The sequence below is a fragment of the Euprymna scolopes genome, chromosome 36, assembly GCF_053919585.1.
Source record: "Euprymna scolopes isolate OS-2025 chromosome 36, ASM5391958v1, whole genome shotgun sequence".
Classification (NCBI taxonomy): Eukaryota; Metazoa; Mollusca; class Cephalopoda; order Sepiida; family Sepiolidae; genus Euprymna; species Euprymna scolopes.
The window spans coordinates 88,152,495-88,167,494 of NC_136517.1; the positions used below are offsets into that span (position 1 = coordinate 88,152,495).

The 15,000-nt window shown below is 34.8% G+C and overlaps 1 protein-coding gene across 1 annotated transcript in view; it reads right to left on the reverse strand.

The window, feature by feature from the left end:
• Positions 1-5,393: 5,393 nt before the first annotated feature.
• Positions 5,394-15,000, reverse strand: part of LOC145260675 (lysophosphatidylserine lipase ABHD12-like) — a 121,923-nt gene continuing 112,316 nt past the window's right edge. Inside the window, exons 11-13 of the mRNA XM_080119032.1 lie at positions 14,811-14,889; positions 8,365-8,492; positions 5,394-5,573 (exon numbers count right to left, since the gene is read on the reverse strand). Coding sequence (XP_079975158.1) covers positions 5,537-5,573; positions 8,365-8,492; positions 14,811-14,889 — 244 coding nt within the window. The 3' untranslated portion in view covers positions 5,394-5,536. The remainder of the gene's footprint in view (positions 5,574-8,364; positions 8,493-14,810; positions 14,890-15,000) is intronic.

Genomic DNA, 15,000 nt, shown 5'->3' on the forward strand with positions numbered 1-15,000 from the left:
CCGTGTGCATCTGTGTGTGATCTGCCTTCCTTTCCTTTGAAGGCTGTCGCACGTTTTTGTTTCCAAGATGTTTAACCTGTTCGTCCACACGATTTTTTCATTTTCTTTTTAGATGAACTACCGACTTGAATGACTTTCTATTCTCTTTTGTCCATAAATAACTGACAAAACAAATACTTGTTGACTGCAAGGACATTTCGGACTTAATGACAACAGTTTCTTAAATTTAATTGATCAAATTCATTATGTCTGTGTGTGCGTTTGTGTCTGTCTGTCTCCAGCTTTTCAAAGTGCATCTCCACCAAGACACAAGATCGTAGAGCGACGTGAGGTGGGTCAAATGATTGCATTTTTTCTGGACTGTTCTTTTACGGGTCTTTAGTTAGTAAAAATTGCTGCTAAGCCGTCAAAATTGAAAAAAAGTATTGGAACTAGGCCGGCATGAGTCGACTTAAAATGTTTTTGTACGCATGTGCATATATATATATATATATATATATATATATATATATATATATATATATAAAAAGTCACTTTGTGTGTATGTGTGTGTATGTGTGTGCACGCGCGAGTTACTTCCTAGTAGGTTCCAAAACTGTTAAGCCTACCTTTTGCAAATTTTTTTACACAAGGTTAGTTTATATTTCTGGCAGTGTTCTTAGGTATATTTTATAAAGAAATTCATACAAAAAGAGATAGCTTCGAATTTGGGGGTATCAAAACCAAAGCAAAATATGATGAAAGCAAAAATAAAATAGATAAACCCCATAATTTATTATACCATACCTGTTCACACTGAAACACTTATCACAATATTCTGTGGATCTATATGAAAAAACCTTGGTAAACTGTGACATATTTCCATTCTATGGATGTCAGGTGCGAACGAACACCCCATAATTTTATTATACCATATTTCTTCAAACTGAAACATAATTATCAAAGTATACTTACGCAGATAGATATGAAAAGTCTTTATTAAAGTTTGTGCCTATTTCCATTCTTTGGAGACCAGGCGCGAACGCAGACCCCACAATTATATTATACCATCCCTATTTAAGTTACAACATACTTATCAAATATTCCTATGTATTTTTTAATTTTTAAATTTTTTATTTCTATACTTTGTGGACCAGGTGCGAACGCAGACCCCACAATTTTAATGAATCATCATTATGCCAGATCAAACATACCCATTCCTGTGTCTCGATACATCTTCTATCATTATATGTGATCAGTTTTCTATAATAGTCAACGATATAGGAGCATATTCGTAACCAGACACACACAGACGTTCAGCTTTTTATATATATATATATATATATGTGTGTATACTAGCTTGACACCTGGCATTGCCCGGTCGTACAATACATTTAAACATGATATTTTAATTTATCCAAATTGCGTATGTATCATAGAATCAATTCTTTATTGAATAAATAAATAAATAAATATATATATATATATATATGATGAGGAATAATTTGCCCAGTGGACTAATTTGCATATATATATTAATTTATAAAATATATGGCGATTAAGCTTTATATATAAAAAAAAAAAAAACAGAAGAAAGGAGGAAAATCGTCTGCCTTAAACCACTAACCTAGTTCTAAAACAGATCCTTTGTTCGATAAAATGCATGCCGATTGGCTGATAGGAAGAGGCGCGGTGGATACTAGAAAGCTGATTGGCTAACTAAAATCCTCAACATATATAAAAACGAGAAACAACCACAGAATTCACGCATAAGCCTGACAAATCCTATAGTGGATGAAACGCCGAATATTCAGTGTAGCTTAATCGCCATATATATTTTATAAATTACTAACTAGCTCTACCTATGTATTGAGCACTTTTGAAGTAAATACTTCAAGTTTACACATAAATCCATACTTTCGTATATTAATTTTATGTGAGTAAATGAAGTAGTTATATACACATATATATACACTAGCAGACGACCTGCCATTTCCCGATCGTAAAATACTTAAATATGATATTTTGATTAATGCAGATTTCGTATTTATTTTATTATATTGGACCCAATATATAGAAATTAAAAAAAAAAAAAAAATAAAATAAAAATATGACTCATACGCCACCACCAAGAATCGAAACTAAAACGTTTAACTTACTATTTATTTTTTCCTTTGACGTTAATGCCTGAGCTATGAAAACACGTTTGCTGCAAGGCTTAAAATTAAAACTTGAACAAATAGTTATTACCTTACGCAAGCATAAATGTAATGATGTCCTTTGACCTTCACCTGGCAAATTTCATTTTTTTAAATTTGCACACTTTTGCAATGAGTTCACCCGACATTATTATTATTATTATTTGCGAATCAGTCCACCGGAAAAATTATTCCTCGTAATATATAATAATCAATGGATAACCAATCTGCATAAATTAAAATATCATGTTTTCGTGTACTGTATGAACCAAAATATAAAGTTTTGCATGAGTTCGAATACCCTATATATTAAGTTTAATGTCTGTAGACCAAAAACTTACGAAGGAGTTTGGCATGCAAAATTTTTTAAACAAATATATATACACATATATAAACATATATAGAAAGAAGTTTGTGTTTACTTTAACCTTTTTATGCAAATATTACGCAAGTATAAATCATGTAGAATATCTGCATGAATATAATTACACGTAATAGTTAACTAAAGATGATCATCCCATAAGAAGAACGAAAAAACAAATAGGGAATTAATTAAAATGAATGTTTAAAAGAATATGCAAATTAGCTAGATCTTTTGCAGATGAATGCAATTCCACAACCCATATATAACAAAGTATTTTCTTTTTAGGTTAATAGAAAAAAGGGGGTTTTAATATGAATATTAATACACAAAAAAAAAAAACAAAAAAAAAAAAACTATAGGACTATATATGTATCAATATATACGTTAAAGTTGGTTCTGTTTTTTAGCTATTTTTTTCTATCTGTCTGACGACTGCTCAAACGGTAGTTACTAGGGCTGGAATACTAAATGTGTTGGTTCGATTCTCGCTGATAGCACTCGCCATATTTTTTTTTTTTTTTTTTTACTTTGAAACCACCAGTTCCATTGAAAATATCATAGCGTTTCAAAAATTAGCTATCGTTTTTGGTAAGTTGGTTGGTTGTTTTTGTTTTACGGCATATCAACCCTTTTCGGGTTATTTAATGCCGAATCCAAAGATTTTGAAGAAAAGTTTTTTTTAATAGAATATATTTGTTTTCACGTCGGTTTCTATTTAACCCATAGTTGGGACCCTAACAGGTACTACCACTCCGGGTCAGAATGGACCTGGGAGCAATGGTAATTAAAGGGTGGCTCCACACTCCCCAAAGCCCACAAGCTTGGACCCTCACCACTGGATATAGTTTAAGGTCATATCCAGGACCTCCATTGAGGGACTTTTACCCTCTGTAGGGGGGCAGTCGGCGTATTCTAATGCCTCACCGACAGGGCCCGTTTTTGGTAAGAAAAAAAAAAAAAATGTAATGTTCTTTGGACATCGTAAATATCGGCCAAAATTTAAAAAAAAAAAAAAAAAAAAAAAAAAAAAATTTTTTCGTTCGGCATATTTTTTGCAGTTTTCATAACCTGCCCCGAATATGCCGACGATAATGCGGTCTATATTCCGCATAAACACTGACATTCTTTACAAGTTTCATTTCAGTCAGTTTTGTTTGTGCAATCTATTTATGTTGCATTTATTGCTTGTAAGTTTTTGACCTTGAACTAGTATTTATATATTAGTTTTTTTTTTTTTTGGAATCCTTTGAAACGATTAATTTGTTTTTATTTGCGGACTGTTATCCTCATCTTCATTGTTGTTCTTTCACTATGTTTCGGCCAACTAATTGCAGTTTCAATTCTACCCAAAGCAGGCCAGAGGATTAGTTGGCCAAAATGTTGGAAGGCAGTAATTACTCAGGATACAGTTAAAAAACTCAGCATTCCTATCCTGTCACAGTTAACCACCTGAAGAAGGCCACAGGATGAGTTGGCCGAAATGTGATGAAACAACAACTATGAATATGAGGATGAGAGTCTACAAATAAATAAACTTGTAGTAAGGTTTTTTTTTTTTATAGCATCTTACATTTAATGGCTCCATATCTTGTCCGGAGTGACGTTCATCAAAGAAAGAAAAAAAAAAACAAGAAAAGAAAAAAAAACAAGAAAAGAAAAAAAAACAAGAAAAGAAAAAAAAACAAGAAAAGAAAAAAAAACAAGAAAAAAAAATGCAATTTAAAAAAAAAATTTATTTGAATCTTAAATATTTTGGCGAAAACTGCCCTTCGTCAGAGTTAACAGACTGCTTCATAACTTTTTTCAGGAATTTTTGGAAGAGAAAAGATTACAAAAATAAAAAAAATATCTCTTTATTTAATTTTTTTCAGTTCGGCACATTAAAAAAAATTTTTTTTTTTTAGACATTTTTTGGAAAAAGTTTGTAGTTATTGAATCTTTAAAAAAAATTAAAACAATGCCAAGAGGAATCTTGGTGGAAAGAAATTGTTTGAATGTTCAAGGATTAGCTTGTGTGTGTGAGGTACCAATGACAATTAGGGTTGACGTGCAGTAAATTTATGAAACCTTCAAATTAGAAAAATATCTTTTAAAAAAATGTTTGAATGTTCAAGAGTTAGCGCGCATGTATATATATATATATATATATATATATATATATGTAGGTGTGTGTGAGAGAGAGGCACCGGTAACAATTACGGTTGATGCTCAGTAACTTTATGAATCCTTACACTGAAACTGATTTATAGGAACCCCTATACACAATATTGTCCGTAAACAGAAAATAAAAAAAGCACAAAAAAACGATATCTTGTACTTACCTGTTAGGTTAAAAAAAAAGGACAGTACACTAAAACTTATGTAAATTCATCCAGCATTTTTTTTGTTAAAAAATAAAATACAATTTTATCAGTGAAAGCTGTTGGCAGCCATGTTTTGGCAATTTAAGTGACATTACTTAAATTCTAATTCAAGCATAAAAATAATTAAAGCCCTCACCACTTTTCATGTATAGAATGGCTTTATAAATTACCATAGGGATTATACTTTTTGAAAAAAAAAAAGAAAAAAATGCTGGATGAATTTGTGTAACTTTTTGGCATATAGTCTTTTTTACCCTAACAAGTAAGTACATCAAGTTTTTTTGTGCGTTTTTCCTTTTTAGAGTTTTATTTGGGAGTGAAACTCTAGTTTAGGATCAATATGCAGCCCCAAAGTAAACCCGGTGCTGTCTAGGATACAAACAAATCCCTTTGACAAAGTCATATACGTTCAAAACTGAGCAGAAAAAAAAAAAAAAAAAATGACGAAAAATAAAGTGGGCTAAGATTAGGGGACGGTGGGTAGTTTTTAAGGCACTTGAAACGCGGATCAACCAATGCATTTGATTTTAAGACAACATTGGCTGATTGGAATTTTGTAGACAATTTTCGATTTTGTTTGCGATTTTATTTTTGATTTGGAAACTTTTGGTATTTTTTTTTTTTTTTTTAATTTAAAATCCCTTTTCCACACAGGTCTGCACAAAGGAACTGAAAAAGAAAAAAAAAATATTTAAAATAAATTTATGTTTAAAAATTTTGTACTGTAACGCTATAAATAAAGTAAACATAGAAATTAAAATCTGACTCAGCTTTTTTTTCTGTTTTAGCAAAAGACATTTATTACCGTTACTTTCCGAACAATGCCTACTTCTTGTCTTTTTTTTTTCCCCTAACTGTTCATTTCGTCTGCCATGAAACTAAAACCTTGCCATTTCGACACCAGCTTAAAAGTCTCTTCCTGCCATCATGAGGCCACACGTCCATTTCGGCCGGTAGCACTTCGCTTCTCTCCTTGACTACACGCCAGCGCTAGCCAGTCATTTCTCATCTTCAACTTGACACATCCATATTCCCTGGCGCATGTTTTTCTTCCTCTCAAAGCAATTTTTTGGGGAGTTGTTTGTCTTACTCAAGACTTAACAGTCATCCCAGATAACGGCCCCCACAACACAGACACACCGAATCACTCTCCTTGTTAAACCATTTGATTACAGACCCACACACGTGTTGATATGCCGTAAAGCGAACCAAACAAAAAGAAAATAATTCTTCTGCCTGATTTTTTCTTTGAGATCAAAAATATTTTCTCAAAGAGCCGAGTAAAACTCTTGCCAAGAAAATGGCAGCTGCTCAAGTCTTTGAATGAATGCTTAAATAGACATTTTCCGTTAATCTTTCATATTGTTGCCAAAAGATTTAACACCTGCCATTCTTGGCGTATTTTTAGACTCAAAGACAAATTTGGTAGAATTAAATATTTCCAAGTTGGAAGAAAGTAACAGAATGTCAGCCAACACGCATGAATAGAATTCTTTAAAAAAAATTAGATTCTATGCAAAATAACTACTCATAAAATTGGTCTTCCTTAATACGACAATTGTTTTGTTTTACGGCATATCAACACCTTTTTGGTTATTTAATGCTGAATCCAGAAGTTTTTATGCTTCAAGTTGTTAATATTTTTTTTTTTTTATTATATTTTCACCCCAAACAAGGCACATTGCCACTTTGGTGTAGGGGGCTACTATCAGGGGAAACATCTACTGGGGTACTATGTAGGGATTTGGGCAGCTAGATGTTGGTTCACGTTGCACTTGAACTTATGCATGTCAGTACAGTTGGGGAAGCAGTGACCTGGAATGGAATTCCAAAGTCTAGCAGTTCTGGGGAAGAAACTACTGGAGTAGAAAGATCTTTTACATCTAGGAATCTCTACAGTGTGGGGGTGGGATTTTGCAGCTTGTCGGGTCTGTCGAGGGTGTTCACGTCGTGGGGGCACAAGTGCTGGCAGTTCATCAGAGCATTCACCATTAAAATACTTGTAGAACAGGCAGAGGGATGCAACGTTTCGACGATGGGACAGAGGCTGAAGCTTAGATGCCAGTTTAGGGCCTATCAGATTCGCGGCTGTCTTTTGAACCTTGTCAAGGAGCGAGAGACTAGTAGCCGATGCACCAGCCCAAATATGACAGCAATACTCCATACATGGGCAAATGGTGGCCTTATAGAGGTACAGGATACTTTCGGGTGTTAGAAGTTTTCTAGCACGGTAGAGAGAGCCCACCTTCCTCGCAGCGGCCCTGGCAATGCCCTCGATGTAATTGTTCCAACTCATGTTTCCTGTGAACGTTAGGCCAAGGAGCTTGAAAGACGTACTCTCAGATAAAGAGTCGTTGGCCATTGCTATAGGTGGTAGAGAAGGTTTCTTGTAATTATTGAATGAAACCAGTTTAGTCTTGGCGGCATTGAACGTGACCATCCATTTTTGTCCCCATTCCACTACTGATTGGAGGTCATCCTCTAGTGTTTCTGCCATTACTTTAGATATATGTTCATTTGTCTTCCTGTCGTGCCTGCCATAGAGTGTAGTGTCATCAGCATATATACCCATCTCAGAGGCAATTTTGTCGGGGAGGTCATTTATGAATATCAGGAACAGTAGAGGTCCAAGGATAGATCCCTGGGGCACTTCCGCATTTATATCATATTGTTTAGATGTACGACCGTCGAGGACAACCTGGATTTTTCTCTTATCTAAGAAGGATTTAATTATGTTAAGTATTCTACCAGTGATACCGTATGATCTAATCTTCCTGAGGAGACCCTCATGCCATACCCTGTCAAAAGTCTAATATCTTCTAATATTTATTCATGGTGTTTGGTTTGGTTGTTTTGTAGAGAAAAATTGACGCAATGGAGACGTTGGATCTCTCCGAGGTGAAAATTGTCTGAAGATAGCAGTTTCAATCCTACTCAAAAGTCGGCCAGAGGCTTACTTGGCCAAAAACGTGGTGAGACGACAACAACTACAGAAGGCAGTAATTGCTAGGGATGCAGTTAGGAGATCCGTCACGGTTACCATCTGGCGAAGGCCAGAGGAATAGTTGACCAAAACGTCATGAAACACCTAAAAAAGATGAAGATAAAAGTCCACAATAAATAATACTCATCTCAATGAATTCCAATTATATTATATAATATAGAAAAATTGTTTTCGCTTTATTTTTAGCTTTGCAGAACATGATTGAGTCTTACAAAGAGAAACAACATCAACTAGTACATCTCCCCCACCATCACAAAAAAACATAATTAAATGGTGGAGAAAAGATCATCTGGGATTTCATAGCAGTGCACTGCTTCCACTGTTTCATATATAAAATCATAAAAAAATTTGTTCAAAGCGGATACAGAATTTTTTTTTTTTTAAGTTTCTTCAAGTCCAAAAGGGAGGTTAATTCAGAAATATTTAACAATGCAGAAAGAAAGGAGTTTTACTTACGAAAGAATTCCTGGCAGTTCAGGAGCTTTGTGTATATGTTTGTGTCCATAGCCATGAACCGCCTTGAACGGGACAAATTTGATTGGGCCGCTGTCTTTGGGTCGAGTCTCAACACCAACGTCATAAAGCTTAAAAAAAAAAAAAAAATTCTTTTAAAATAAATAAATAAATAAACAGAAAACTTGACGTGTATTTATTTTATTTATTTGCAGACTTTCTTTTCTTTTTTTTTTTACATAGGCATCACCACATATCAAGGCCAAGAGGCCACTCGAGGATAAGGGTTAAAGAGTGTACAGTAGAAACTGGACAATATAATAATCGTTAGCAACGGAAATTCGGTAAATTTGTTAACTTATATGGAACGGCTCATCAAGAACTTGTTTACATTAGACTTGAAGACAGCCATATTGTAGTCAGCAGGAAAACGGAAGACAATTCCACAGGCGTGCAGTTCTAAGGAAGAAGCTTTGCTCATGGCATCTACGTTTAGGTTTAAGCACAGATAAAGAGTGTTATTCTCGTCTTCATAGCTGTTGTATTTTTGGCGAACTCATCCTCTGGCCTTCTTCAGGTGATAGAAATGCTGAATCTTGCAACTGTATTACTTTTCCTAGTTGTTGTCTCAGCATATTTTGGCCAACTAATCCTCCGGCCTGCTTTGGATAGAATTGAAGCCTCTATCCTCAGACAATGCTCATTTCTTTCTTTTTTTTTTTTTTACATAGGCGTCACCACTTATCAAGGCTGATAGGCCACTCAAGGATAAGGGTTAAAGAGTGTACAGTAGTCAAAAGGACAATATAGTAATCGATAGTAATGGAAGTTCGGTAAATTTGTTAACTTAAGTGGAACGGCTCATCAGAAACTTGTTCACGTTGGACTTGAAGACAACCATATTATAGAAAGCTGGAGAGTAGGAAAAAGGAAGACAATTCCACAGGCACGCAGTTCTAAGAAAGAAGCTTTGATCATGGAATCTACGTTTAGGTTTAGGCACAGATAAAGAGTGGGAGGGAATTATTGATTGTGTTTTCAGCTGGACGAGTGTTTCTTGTGAAAGTTTGGCGAGGGGGGGGACTATAGATTGAAGCTCAGTCGAACACTTTCAATGAAAATAATGATAAAGCAGAGACAAACTCGCAACATCTCTTCTGTGAGATGGAGGTTGCAGCGAAGAGAAGAGGACATCTCCCATCAGGTGATGAAGTCTATTTTGAACCCTATCAAGACAGGACAAGTCTTTTCTAGCAGCTCCTGCCCATATGTGGCAACAGTATTCCATCCTTGGACGTATCTGGCTCTGGGACCACAGCGACTCAATGCATCTATTCCATCACGGTTAACCATCTGAAAAAGGCCAGAGGAAGAGTTGGCCGAAATGTGGTGAAACAACAACTATGAAGATGAGGATAACATTGTCTGAAACAACTATGAAGATGAGGATAACATTGTCTGAAACAACTATGAAGATGAGGATAACATTGTCTGAAACAACTATGAAGATGAGGATAACATTGTCTGAAACAACTATGAAGATGAGGATAACAGTACGAAAAAAAAAAAAAGAAATGGAAAACTTGACGTTGGATGATTTTAAAATCTATGGGGCATGACGCCTTTTGTTTTTTTTTTTTTTTTTTTTACACAGGCATCACCACATTATCAAGGCCAAGAGGCCACTCAAGGATAAGGGTTGCAGAGTGTACAGTAGAAATTGGACAATATAGTAACCATTAATAATGAAATTTTGGTAAGTTTGTTAACTTATATGGAACGGCTCATCAAGAACTTGTTTACGTTAGACTTGAACACAACCATATTATAGACGGCTGGAAAGCAGGAAAACGGAAGACAATTCCACAGGTGGGCAGTTCTAAGAAAGAAACTTTGTTCATGGAATCTACATTTAGGTTTACGCACAGATAAAGAGTGGAGGGAAATATTGATAGTGTTTTCAGCTAGACGAGTGTTTCTTGTGAAAGTTTGGCGAGGGGGGGACCATACAGTCCTTACTCTCTACCCTCTCATTATTTCCATGAAAGGTGCTCGACTGAGCTCCAATCTTTGTTTTTTCATTAGAAGACATTCACAGCTAGAGCTCATCTACCATTTTTTTGTTCTTGTTTTTACTCTTATTCACCCCGAACAAGGCTTGTTGCCACTTGAATGCAAGGGGCTACTAGTTTGGACTATATCTACCAGGGCACTATGTAGGGTGTTCAGCAGTGAAATGCCGGCTCATATTACATTTAAATTCCTGTATTTTAGTATAGTCAACGAAGCAGGAAACAGGGAGGGAATTCCGAACTGTAGCAGTTTGGAGGGGGGGGGGGAACTATTAGAGTAAAAAGTTTTTCCGGCATCTACGGACCTTTACAGTGAAGGGATGGGATTTTGCTGTTTGTCGGGTTAGTCAGAGATATTTACCTTGGAACACATTCCATTAATGTACTTGTAAAACACGAATAGGGATGCAACATTGCAGTGATGGGACAGGGGTTGGAGCTTGGTTGACAATGCAAGATCGATTAGATTAGAGACTCGTTTTTGGACCCTGTCTAAGAGTGAGAGACCAGTGGCAGATGCACCAGCCCAAATGTGACAACAATACTCTATGCAAGGGTGAGTGGTGGTCTTGTAGAGGTACAGGATACTCTCAGGTGTAAGTAACAACTTTCTAGCATGGTAGAGAGAGCCCACCTTCTTTGCAGCAGCCTTGGCAATGCCCTCAATGTATCTGTTCTAACTCATGTTCCCTGTGAATGTTAAACCAAAGAGTTTAAACAAAGTACTTTCAGGTAATGTATCATTAGCCATAGCGGTTGGTGGTTGGCAAGGTTTCTTGTAATTCTTAAAGGAAAGAAGCTTAGTCTTAGTAGCATTGAATATTATCCATTTATGTCTCCCTTTCATCACAGACTGGAAGTCTTCCTCTAGGGTTTCCGCCATTGCTTTGGATACGTGTTCATCCGTTTCCCCTTGTGTCTGTTATAGAGTGTGGGGCTGTCAGCAAATATACCCATCTCAGAGACAATTTTATCAGGGAGGTCATTTATGAATATCAGAAATAATAAAGGCCCAAGGAAGATACAAATCGTATCTTTGTAGAGACACAGAATACTGGCAAGTGTGGGTAGTTTTTCTAGCACGATAGAGAGAGAGAGCCACTTTCTTTGCAGCAGACTTGGCAATATCTTCAATGTAATTGTTCCAATTCATGTTGTTTGTGAGTGATTTTCCTGTCTTTCTCTGTATACTTAAAACAACACCAAACTTCCATGAATAGAGTTTCTTCATCTGTGGAACACATTATCATAGGAATGATTCCCTGCAAATTACAACATGATCGTCTAAGTCTAATATCAACAAATACTTTCCCATCTGTTCCCATAAGTGATCACGTCCTGCTTTATTTAAGCATCATTTCAAATCTACTCATCGTTTAGTTCATCAATCCATTGACAATCTTAGTAAACATTCTCGAATGGCCTTTGGCCTTGGTAAGTGAGGACTTATTAGTTTTAAAAGTATTGCATCACTGCCAATTCCAGCACTAATAGTGAAATCGAGTTAAACATTTATTTCCCTTTTTATGTATGTAAATCATGCAAATTACATGTGAAAATATTCCTCAGTTTTGGAACTGAGTTATGTTAAAAAAAAACATTTTAATCGTTTGTATTAGCCGTAATTTGCAGGGCTTTACATTGCGAGTGAAACAGTCGCATTTGCGAGTGATTTTTTTTCAAAGTGGCGACTAGAAATAATGAAATGCTTATCTATCGGGCGATTGTATTTCTTTCACTGACAATCTTCCAAGGCTCATTACTGAGTGCAAAATATATTTTTAACTTTTTTAAAAATAAAACGAACAAAGTTAAATTATTTAAACAATAAAAGCTTAATAGAACAATATACTTTTTTTTTATTTATTTATTTTTTTAATGAAGGTTGTTTAAAAAAAATATGTGAAGAAATTACAATGTTTATACCTTCAAGTATCAACATAAAATTTGTTGTACACTTAGAATTACACTTCTTAAACAAACACAGAAAAATCTTTATGATGTACATACTCGTCATGGAACTAAGATGTCATATTCTAAAAATCATGTGGGTTTGGCTAGTAACTTTTCTATTTGGCTAGTAAACGAAAATATTTAGTTGTCAAAGGTCAACTACAGATAAATTTGTCCGTATATATATATAAGTGAGCCCTGATTTTTAATTAACTTATCAAATGACCCATCTCTTACTATGTTTCTAGCACTTTCACGCTTTCTCTCTCATATATAGCATAATCACGTTTGATGACTGAAGTTAAGCAACATTGAGTCTGGTCAGCACTAAGATGGGTGACCATTTGAGAATTTCAGATGCTGTATGTGCTTTCTGCTTATTTCAGCATTGTTTCCAGTCAGATAGCACTTCTCTGAGCCTATCTCTTGAAAATTTCACACAAAGGTAATTTATACATCTGGCAGTGTTCTTAGATATGTTTTATACAGAAATTCATTCCATAAGTATCGAAAATTGAAAAACTCCAATCCTAAAAATAGTCTTTCTTTCTTATAGATAAAAAAGAATTTTTACAAGGGAATATTTTACGTTACACTGATAATAATAATGATAATAAAATCAACAAATCATTTCTTCTTCTAAAAAAAAAAACAAAAAAAAAACAAAAAAAAAACAGAATTATTGATATCTGGAAATATAGTTCAGTTCAGTGGTGGAGCATTTGATCACAGATTTAATGATCCCGAGTGTACCTCACCATTTCATTTCAAATTTTTCTAATTAATGAATTCAATTTACAATAAAAAGAGGTACCATTTAAAATCACTGCAAATCATTTATTCGTTTGCATATTTTAAAACTAAACATTAACCAGAAGCGACTTTTCCAGGGTATTCATTGTCAAGCCAGAATAGCAGCTAACGTGATATTATAAGCACACACAGACGGAATTTGACGAACGACATTTTCATTTAAAAATTTTTTATTTTTTTGCGAATTAGTCCATTGGGCAAATTATTCCTCGTAATATATAATAGTCAATAGAGGATTGATTCTATAATAATACATACGCAATCTGCATGAATTAAAATATCATGTTTAAGCGTATTGTATAGGGTGTCCCAAAAGAAGCTGATGGATTTTAAATTTGATTAAGTTCCTCGATATTTAAGTTATGCTGATGAGGAAATTTTGTTTGTTAAAAACACTATATGTAAAAATTATTGTCCGTAGCTTGATGTCTACCACAATAAAAACATTGTTTTCCGAAACGATTGAACAAATTATTGATTTTGTTGTTGTTCCTTCTTATGAAACGGATTTTTAATTTAATTCTAATTTGATTTTTAAATTATCAATCACATTACTAAATATTATATATATATATATATATATATATATAGCGTATCCAACGTATCCAAAAGAAGCCGACAGATTTTAAACTTTAATAACTTCCTCAATAATGAAGTTATGCTTACCAATTTTCATATGCAGGTAGATGAGCCTCTCCATGATTTTTTGAGAGATAGTAAGATATCATAGTTTACTTATTCTAATTTTATTTACACAACTTAATCTACGGTATGTTTTTCGCAAAGTTTAATTTTAGTTATGAAAAATTATGTTACTCAAATGTCCACCAATTCCGATTACTTCATCCGCCATTACTCCACACCATACTGTACATTTTTTGAGGGTGTATTTGCCGTTGTGTTGCTGCGTGGGGATATTTTGATCCCCAAATCCTGCAATTTTTATTTATGAACCCATTCAGATGAAAATGGACCTCATCGGACATAATGAGGTTTTTGAGAAAGTTTGGATCTCCATAGGCCACATCTTGGAATTGCATGGCGTATTCCAGCCATTTTTTTCGGATTGTTTGGCTGAAGCTTTTGCACTAATTGAATTTTATACGGAAATTTGCCCTCTTCATGAAGCATTCTGTGAAGAGATGATCGAGAGACCCCAATTTGTCTTGATCTCCTTACTGGTATGGATAGATCCCCGGCCACACTCGCTGCTAATCTCTGACGATTCTCATCACTTCTTGCCGTGCGGGGTCTACCAGATTTAGGGAGGTCATATACATACCCTTCCTCATGAAATCGAGCCACCACAGCTTTTATTGCATTGGGAGTAGGCGAATTTCTTGTGTTACAGTTTCGTTGAAATTCTCTTTCAGCTTCTGATATTGACTCATTCAACTGAAAATACGACTCTACGATAAATATCCGCTCCTCGGTAGTGTAACAGCTCAGGATGACCTTGAAAGGGTTACTCTAGATGAACTGAAAAAATAAAAGAAAAAGAAAAAAATAAAGAAAGTAATTAATTTTTTTTTTCTTTTTAACCATCAGCTTCTTTTGGAACACCCTGTATGACTGGGCAATGCCGGGCGTCCAGCTTGTAATGCGTATTACCTTCTTTCCAAGTGCTATCGGTATAAGGAAATCGTCTTCTGCGTGAAGGATCATTATCGGACACGTTACACTGCTGATGCTGGAAAAAAAAGAAAAATATTGAAATGTAAGGTAATCTTTACTAATACCGGTATAGATTGTTTTAAGAGATTAATGTAGTTTGCTTGAAGCATTGTTTAACGTGTATATA